Genomic DNA, 10,232 nt, shown 5'->3' with positions numbered 1-10,232 from the left:
TTTAATATTTAAATAAATGTCCAATGCATAATTTATAGCATTATTAATAGCATAGTAAACTACACCGAAACACGTGCTTTCGAAAGCGCACGACTGATTCAACTGTAGTTCTGTCTTCACAGAAACTACAACACCCATAAACCCACTGCGCTTCTGTGTGTGTATGTGTGCATCTGTGTGTGTGTGCGCGCGCGCGAGTGACTGAGTGCGTGTGTGTGCGCGCGCGCGCGCTTGTGTTGTCTGCCGACTTGGCTGACGTCACCGCTGGAACTGCCCTGTCACGCGCTGTTAGTAAAAGTTGGGATAGGAGCTAGAGACGGAGAGCAGCAGCGAAATTACGGACGAACTCGATCAACGGTCGCGCTGACGCACAACCCTCACCCCCCCTTCACGCCACGGGCTAAAAAAAAAAAAAGTTCCGACCGTCGCTGCGAGTTCGCTGAATCCCTGCAGAAGGTCGAGCAGTTTGGATTATTCTGAGGGACAAGCAATAATATTTTCTGCTCGGACTTAGAGAAGTACAGCACGGAGGAAAAGTTTAAAAGTTTTGCCTTCATTATTAGTCAATGTAGTGAGTTTATTAAAGAGTCGGTGTACATAGACGGGTGAGCCCGAGCTGTCAAACCCGATGACTACTGCAAACTGCCCCGGGAATGAAGAGCTGGACTTCAGACTGATCTTCGGGGAGGACGGGCAGCAGCCGCCGCTAGGCCCCGCAGGTCAGTGCCTCTACTTCGGGATACTCTCGCACAGTCTGTCGGTATAGATTAACTCATGAATCTTTCATGGATCGCAAAGGCGAAACACGTTATTAAAAGCAGCAGCAGCGCGCGCCGCTGAAACCACCTCGCTCGCCGGCTTCTCTTCATACCAGCAGCTGCAGTTTTGTTTAGTTTTTGTGCGGTTGTAAATTCAGCCAATGAAAACGAGAAGGGGCAAGTTTAGGCGGCCGAGTCAACTAATGTCTAACCAAGAAGCACCTGGACACCCTGTCCTGAAGACGGTCATAGCGGCTCCAAACCTTGTTAGCTGCCTGCCTTGACAGCCTTTTTGAGCAACATTGGCGCCTTTAAGTGGTTTGAGACAGATCCACCATCAGTCTGACAGCTGCTGCACAGTCGAATGCTATAAAAGTTTCTGTTATCACTCGCCCCTGCCTTCAACTTGAGCACATGGAAAAAGTTTCAAACCAAAAGTTTCCACTAATACTAAACTCAACACTGTTTCGTTTCTCCATTTATTATTTGCGGCGGTACACAGACAGTAGTTACTGTAGCTCTGTCACTTTGCAAGTTACACAGATATAATATCAAATGTATGAATATTCAAATGAGGGAGGTCTTTTCTTAATAGTAGTTTTCACCTGCCCATTTTGGGGTAAATATTATCTAGTAAGAATAAATAGATTTGTTGTGTAGACGTTTATAATTAGTCTATTATTTTTAAAATATACATTACAATGCTATAATTAATTATTGTAAGCATTAAACCTCTCTGCAGAAGTGTTCTTGTCTATGCCATTTACCTCAGCTATGCTTAACTATTTAATTAACTGTTATTACAGCCACAATACAAGCTTTCTGCTGCATAGTAAACACCTGAATAACAACTTTCTTTGAGAGTGATAACTGTATTTTTAACAATACTGACTCATTAAACAGCTCTGCATGTGTACCCACACTAAATGACAGGAGGAGTTTGATGATTTCTAAACACATTTGCAACGTCTGCAGTGCAGATTATCTCCAGTTTGCTACCACCAGACATAGCCTGTGTGTGTGTGTGTTTGTGTAAATTGCCTAATGAAAAAACAGTGTGTGAGAAGCAGCAACCCTATCAGCGTCTGTCAGTGTGCTGGAGTGTGTCGTGAAGGAAAGAGATTTGGCTATAGTGAAAGCAGAATGCCTGTTTGTGGGTGGACCCCTGTGTGTTTTTGCTGAAGTTTTGCATGTTTTTTTTTTTTTTGAAAAAACATTGCATGATCTGTGAATTGCGTGTAGGGATTTCATGCATTACCTACCTAGGCAAAATAGGACTGATGGTTTTGTGTCATTTTAAAAGAATAATCGCTGTGCTTTGCTTATAATGTAAAATACAGCACTATTTAGTTTTGAGCCGTTTTTCAGTGTAATTAATAGATGAGGCTTTGGTACTTTATAAAATGCATGAAAGTTCACTGCTGATGTTGATAGGAAAAAATATATGAAAATTGACAGGGGAAAGTGAGAAATCTAACAAGTTGGGAGGATGTATTTGGACTGAATGTTGGAAATGAAGTGTCCAAGTGGTGTTTAGTCTGCATAATTTGGACACATAAATGCAAGTGTTATGAGAGAATTGTGAATAACAATTGGATATATAGTTTTATCTTATTATTTAAGCTATATGTAGTTCAACTTTATCTTAAATAATTATAGAGTATTAAGGGAAAAAAGAAAATAAACTGACATGTTATATGTAGAAAATATGTATTTTTTTACCGAGTTTTCTTATGACTCATTGTTTTGAAACATAAGACTATATGCAGAAAAAATGCATTGGTTAAATCTGAAAAATACTAACTCTTTTATGATGTTGTTTTAATTTAACAGACTTTCTGAAAGGTAAATAGAAGCAAATTAGTTGTTAAACAGGTTTTATCCTGAGTTTTGCGGCTGTCCGTTCATGCATGTCGAAAAGTCATCAGGATTTCAATGCGGCTGAAGGGCAGGGCTGTTGATACTATACACACTCATCAGTGTTTTCTGTGCCTCTGGCTGTTTTTAGACAAAAGATAACTGATCAGCTTTTGTCTTGTGTTTGTTAATAAAGCTGAGACCGTTTAATTTTGATTGGCACTGTCTTTTCAGAATGTCAAAATATCACAAGATCCTATTTAATTTGAATAACTCTGTGTTTGTTTGTATGTGTATTTATGTTACATTATTTTATTATCTCATTTAATGATCAAAAATGCAGCTTTTATCTATTTAAAAGGGAACTTTCATGACTTTATGTTGATTATTGTACACATTCGGAGCAGCTATTGGTTTAGTTCATACTAATTAAATGTTTATGAATTGTAGCATGCATGCACCTTTTCAAGAGTAATTACAGTAATTTTTCTAAAATGTTGTTCATAGAAAAAAATAAACTTTATTATGGTTAAAAAGTTCAAAAAATGATTCAAGTAAAAAAATACTAATAAGACTGATTCAACAGCAGTGTGAAAAGGTGTGTGTGCACGTCTCACACAGAATTATCAAAGCACGAGTCTGTAACACCTCATTTATTATTTGTTTGATTCTACACTGAGAAAAGTCAGTGTACAACATAATAAGCAACTAATTTGGATCTCATAGTACCTTAATTCTGATTATATCTGCAACCCTGTTACTGAGTAAGTTTTACTCACTCACTTTCAGATTATTTCCTTCTTTTTGAAAAAAGACATGACCATAATGCAAAAGTAAGTTGAAGATGTTTGGAAGGTGGCAAAATCCTCTTTACACTGAATTGTGTAAATGTGGATGGTAGTTTATGTTTTAATGATCCATGACACCAGTGAAATTCATAACTACACTCTATAAAGCTCTGTTAGGTTTCAGTGTTGTTTAGTCCAGAGTGAAATCTGACAGAAGGACTGTCTGCTCGTTTGGTTAATCTGTGAATATTTGCATTGTGTCTATCGTCACCTTAAATGACCCACCACAGATGAACGTGAGCACATGTGAGGCAGCTTTCAAATGTAACATTTTCTGTGCATTTTCTCTCACAGAGTGACAATAGTTTTGGGAGCAGAATATTAGAAACTGTAAACATGTACTTGAAAAAACACAATTTGTTATTTACCTAATTTATTTATTTGCATTTTTAATCAATAAAAAATTCTAAAAGATTTAACTTAAATGACCGTGTTTTTTCTGTCGCAGGTAATTTGTGTCAAATTAAAAAAATTTAACACCATTTTATTATTAGTGAATCTGTTGTTTGTAGATTATAATATTTCTGAAGATAACCCAGGATGTTTCTGAAAACAAAAAGTCATTTCTTTTTTCATGAAACAATAAAACCTTTTGTATATAATAATAAAAATAATAACAACAACAACAACAATAAAAACTACAGCTTTTACCAAAATATATGGTATTATCACAATATTAAGAAACTTTTTTATTGCTATAATAACAAAAGGAACAATTTTTAATGTATTTTTTTCATGTGTTATTGTTTATAAATGCTCAGAAGAACTTTCAAGCAAATTAAAACATGTTTAAAGGTGCAGTAGGTGATCTGCCAAAATGCTAATCAGAAAGCATAATATCTACGCCTCCTGATATCATGAACGCGCACCGTAAAAATGACTGTAGACAACCCACTAGATCATGTCATTCGCCAGTTAGATAACTTGATAGAACTTTATAATACTACAATTCTGAACAAAAAGCTGTACTGTACTGTACTAAGCTAAATTTGTCATAATATGCGATATTTCATGCAAGGATTGTTGGTCTCACTCTCCCACGTGCTTTGTCCTTAAGCGACAACTGTATACTTAGTGTTTGGCTGGCGGGGTGCAAGAATTATACTTATTACTAAGCCATACATGCATGCTATTTCAGACCGAATATTCAGAGTAGCATGGTAAACAATATCGGGAGCGCATCACAGGTTGTCATTGTTCAAAAATTAACAAATGTGAAAAATAAAACTAACTTCACCTCAGTAAAGCAGGCTAGGTGGAATAGCGCTATTTATTTATGTTTTGTTGTTAAACTAAATAAAATTCTACATTATTGATGCTGTATAAGGTCTCTTATGAAATTGAAAATAGTCACATCAAGCGTTTGCTGGATGATTTCAGTGGCTGAACAACACTTCTGTGCATATAACCCATTCGAAAAACAACAGGATCTACATGAGCTTTGCGTGAATAAAATAGTTTTAAAACAGAACATTACCTGTCCAACAGAAATACTTCAGCCATGGTGTCCTCCTTCCTCTGGCGTGCAAAAGTAGCTCCAATATTGATTCAGGATTCTAAAGTTTTTATCCAGCATTTGTTTTTACCAAATGGCAGATCTGCATGAACGGGTGCGCAGATATACAAATCTACTTTTGTTGACAAAGAGTTTGGGCAACTTATCAGAATTATGGGAATTGTCGGCACGACAATTTTTAACTGGATGGCCATTTTTTAATCTTATGCCTTACCCAGAATATAAAAATACAAATAAATACCTTTAGATCATTTACTTGAATCATTACTATTGGAATGTAAAGAGACTTTTAACCAGCACAACAAAAAATGTTTCTGAAGACAATCACCTACTGCACCTTTAAGGTTATTATGTTAGTCTAAAAAAAGTTTTCATTAACTTTTAGTTATTAGCTATGTTAAATAATGTGGTTACATTGTTTGAAAAGTGAGATCATTTAAACATTAACTTATAAACTTAATTACCATTACCTAAGATTAATGCATTTTTTAAAGATATTTTTCCTGCAGTTTCTGTCATCAATTGTAACTTTATTGTAAATTGTTAATGATCAGTTGGTCTATAAATAATCAGAACATTTTCAATTAATATCTCTGGCATACTGTAGGCCATATTAACATGTTATTTAAAGTTTAAAAATTAAAAGCCTTATAAATGGTTCTGTGATGAGCCACTGCAAATACAGCAAACTGAATAGTTTTAAAATAATCACTCCTAAAAACATTTAAATAATTAATAAATAATATATAAAGAGGTGCCCATGATAACAAAACCCTACATGCTCGTTATCTCATTATATTGTCTTGTTGTTGAATATCAGCACATGTTCCCACCAGAATAAAGGTTTTGTCTTTTGTTTGTAAGGCAGAGGTTGAGTGAGTGCAGTAAAAGTGGCCGCTATCATTGTAGAGGTGGCAGTAGTAGGGCCAGAAGGTGCTCTCTCAGGGCTGAGTAAAGTCAGATAGTGTGGAGCTGTCTGGCGTAGTGCCCGGGCACAGCATGTGGTCTTCAGATGGCAGTGGAATTCAAGGGGAGGGGCACGAGACTGAAAAAGGAAAGAGGGTTGAGTCTTTTTCTTTTCTTCACTTTCTCTGTCTCCCATTTCCATCAGTGATTGACGTAATGTGATGTAAATGTAATTTTATTTTTATTAAACTTTTTTCAAATGTGGTCATCTTTCGAGAGTCTGCAGGGTCTGAAAAACCAGGTCGACTGCGTGCATGACAGCACCAGTTTTGAGGTAGTTTTTGAGTGGGTTGCTGAAAAAGGCAGAGCGTGCAGGGTTTACTGTCTGTGCATGCATCTGCTCATCTGGCTGGCTGGCTGTCTAAGTCGTGGGAAAGACTGAAATTACATCGCTCTCTGGGTGGGTTATTTTAAGCCACAGCAAAAGTGGCAGAGGGCAGACTGCAGGTTTGCTAGTCTCGTCAGAGGAAAACTGCTCCCTCGGCTAGCAAGTGCCACTGGACTAATCGCCGCACATTTTCGGCCCCGCACCGCCTTGGGTTGTATGTCCAGAGCAGCAGAGAAGTGTTAAAATGCTGTGTGCTACTTCCCCAGGTGAGGCCACAGACTCAGGTGCAGTGTAGACGCTTGTTGAACAGGGAGAGAGTATAACGGGCGCTATAGCTCATCCAGCCAGCTTTATTTAGACATACAGCATGACTGCGAGTCACTAGTTAGACGTTATCAAGCCTACATATTTTGACAAAATGAAAGTGAAGGGGGGATTTAAATGAAAATTGTTGCTGCTGCCTTCAATGGCAAACATCACTGTTTGGTTTTTCAAACTTGAAGGAATGGTTCACCCAAAAATTTTAGAAATCACCTACCCTCCATGTTTCAAACTAGGCATGCGCTGGTATAAGATTCTGGTGGTATGATAACCTTGGATAAAAATATCACGGTTTCCCGGTATTGTTGTTACTGCTCTAAAGTATATTATTTTTTAATGTCTGGGTAAAAATCTAAAACTTTTCCCCCCTTTAAACACAATATCTTTTATTTTGAGAAACATTTAAGATATTTTGGAGCAGTAAACATGTCACGCTAAATAATAAAAATGAATTATGGATTTCTGCTGTCGTCATTAATTTCTAAAACACAGATTTTTTTTATAGTTTAAAAAGGCATCTTTGGTTATCTTTTCTGCAGGAGATACTGTTGTCCTAACTGCAAAGCAAAACAAAAAAAAGTAAAAGTAATCTTACATATACCATCTAATAAAGGCAAAAAAGCCAAAAATAAATCTTTTTTTTTAATTGTATAATTATATTATTGTGGTATGCGACAACAGTCTTGTATAGTTATGTTATATTAAAAGGAACTTCTGCCATAATTTTGAAATTTTTAATCATAATATTGTCAGTATTGTCACCAGCCAAATAATGTAATAATGTTAATAATTTTGTATAATTATGAAGGAAACTATTTAAGCATAACAACATTTAATAAGCCTCAGTAATTTTTTAAAAAGGCAAGGCAAGTTTATTTATATTGCACATTTCATACACCATGGTATTTTGTATAAAAAGTTAAAAAAGAAAATTTAGTTTTACAAATGTAACAGTGAAACATATTAAAGTAAATTCATTTGTGTTGAACTAAATTCTCAACCCAATTTAATGGAGCTATCCGGATATTTAATAAATGTAGAATTTTATAATATTAATGTTTTCATATGTCTAATACAACTCCAAACTTTTAAACAGTAATATATATAAATTATGCCGTTTTTAAAACCTTGACCTTTCCAAACCGCGATTTACCTTGAAAACTGTTATCGTCCCATGCCTATTTTAAACCAGTAAGAAAAAAAAGATTTTTCTTACTTCTGTTGAACAAAAGTCTTCTTTTGATGAATGTTGATAACTAGTCAAATGTTTTTCTACAATAGAAGTCAGTTGCAACTGGTTACCAACATTTTTAAAAATAGCTTTTTTTGTCTTCAATGGACCAAAGGGAACATTTTTAGACAGCTTGTGAACCCTGTTTTGTTTTTAGACGGTTTATTATAAATAAATAAAAAGTTACTGGAGCTTTTGGTGTCAATGCCATCAGCTTTAAGCATTCAAAAGTTTACTTTATTTATGTAACAAAGGATATATTTAAATATTTTTTATACCTGTATAAATATGTTGGAATGTGCCCAGGATTTTAAGCAGGCTAGTGTAGACACCTTTTAGCATCTGCAGCACCGTTTTTACATGCAACCTAAAGATGTAAATGATCTGTTTGCAGAAAGAGAAAGATTTTATTCTACAAGGAATAAAGAAGTCTTAAGTAGCTATTTCGGTCACACTTTATTTTGATGGTTAAATGTTGAATATAAGTCACATTGCATCTATATTCCAACTAATTCTCATTAGATTATAAGTAGACCGTTAGGGTTAGTGTAAGTTGACATGTACTTCCAAAGTTTCTCATAGTCAGTTAAATGTCTGTTGAAGGAGCAGTATCAACAGATAATAAGCAGACAATCTGCTAATACTCAAATGCACCATCAAAATAAAGTGTTACCGCTATTTCTTTACCAAACTGGTGTGTGTGTGTGAGAGAGAGACTTAATTATGAGAGAGAGACCATATTTATCTGCAAGTGAACCTCAACAGCCATACCTTTTCTGGGTTAAAGGGGTACTTCAACCACAACAGAAAGTTATTTTGCATAATATTGATAACCAAACAGTTTGTTGCCATTGACTTAAATACCTAAACAAAACAACAACAACAACAACAAAAACTGACATCTCAGAATATCTTTAAAAAATAAGTTAAACAATATGAGGATGAGTGAGTGATGATCGACTGTTTACCACGGACCAATCAGCCTTTATCAGTTTTGTTATATTTTTCACAGTCCAGCAAAAGTGATTTGGTTATAAAGCTTCCTCCTCTTTCTGTTGTCAGGCCTGTATTGCTAAAGCCACAGTCGGCTGCTGATCATTGTCCACGGTGGTTACATTCATGTGGTGCTGCTGTTCTTATTTTGGCGAGCTTCATGTTGATTTCTTGCCAGTAGGCAGTGTTGTAATACATGACAGTGAATCAGTGTTACATTCATTCAAGGCACTTGATACTAATGGTAATGGCCATCAACATTACAAGCTCATGTCCCACAAGTTGTTTCAAGAGCTTTGTTTGGCCCAGCTTAGCCATTAGCTTAGCTCCAGCAAAGAGGACCATGTGTACCAGCCAATCGCCTGACTCACTGGGTCTCCAAGAAGGTGTGTTTTCTTGCTGTGCGAGAGAGGGTCTAAAAAGTGGTGGGTGCAAGGGGCTTGTTTCCTGGGGTGAGGCACGAGCAGATATGCTTGGCATTTGTCTAGTTTAAATTTAGTGTAACTGAAACCACCAACATTCATTGGATGCTAATGCAAAGGGAATGTTGAGGTCTCAGAGATAGGCGTTTATAAGAGATAGTGAGATGACAGCATGTAGGGTAAGACGGAGATGCTGGCTGATTCATACAGAGACTTTTGGTAACATCCTTTTGTTTTTACGCCATGAATAATAAGGTGACTACTAAAAGTTCACAGAGTTACTTAAGTTTGACTTTTGTTCAGCAAGATATATTCAGTTGACCAAACGTGTCAGTAGGCTTTGACATTGTTACAGCAGGATTGTAAATGCTTGCATTCCTTTTAAAATTTCCTTTTAATACAGATTTCTATAAAATTGTTACCCGAAGTTTAGGTTTGTTGCCTCCTGTTTAGTTAAATTCATTAAAACGAGCTAAAGTAATACAGATTCTAAACAGTTACTCAACTTAATTTCATTTTCCATTTAGAATTGGGCTTATATTTTTGTTAAAACAACTAAGTTGTATGTATCTTTGCAAGATGCTTCATTAGAAAAGAAAAAATGTAGGGAATTATATGTTTTTTTATTAAAAAAATATTTTTATTGTTTAATTATGTTACATTAAAAGGAATTTCTGTCATAATTTTACATTTTATGGTTGTTTTTGTGCTGGTGGTTCGTAATATTGTCAGTATTGTCACCAGTAAAATAAAGTTCATTAAATATTGTGTATAGTTATGAAGGAAACCATTAGTTTAAGCAGAAGAACATTAAAAAAAAAAAAAGTTAAATAATAATATTTAGTTTGAAAAATGTAACAGTGACACATACTAAAGTAAATTAATTTGTCTAGAACAGGAGTGTCCAAACTCGGTCCTGGAGGGCCGATGTCCCGGAGAGTTTAGCTCCAACCCTAATGAAACACACCTGAAGCAGCTAATCAAACTCTTAG

The 10,232-nt window shown here is 35.6% G+C and overlaps 1 protein-coding gene across 2 annotated transcripts in view; it reads left to right on the top strand.

Moving 5' to 3' along the window:
* The first annotated feature begins 321 nt into the window (after positions 1-321).
* nfatc3a (nuclear factor of activated T cells 3a) overlaps positions 322-10,232 on the top strand; it is a 103,268-nt gene continuing 93,357 nt past the window's right edge. The window contains exon 1 of one of the 2 annotated variants that reach the window (XM_685181.11): positions 322-719. In XM_685181.11, coding sequence (XP_690273.4) covers positions 629-719 — 91 coding nt within the window. In that variant the 5' untranslated portion in view covers positions 322-628. Of the gene's footprint in view, positions 720-6,408; positions 6,540-10,232 lie in introns of those variants that run through there. The other variant, XM_068218457.2, reaches the window with a different exon arrangement.

Source organism: Danio rerio, chromosome 7 (assembly GCF_049306965.1).
Source record: "Danio rerio strain Tuebingen ecotype United States chromosome 7, GRCz12tu, whole genome shotgun sequence".
In the NCBI taxonomy this organism is placed as follows: Eukaryota; Metazoa; Chordata; class Actinopteri; order Cypriniformes; family Danionidae; genus Danio; species Danio rerio.
Note: the sequence above shows the minus strand (reverse complement) of the source record. Positions and strands in the feature narration are given on the sequence as shown.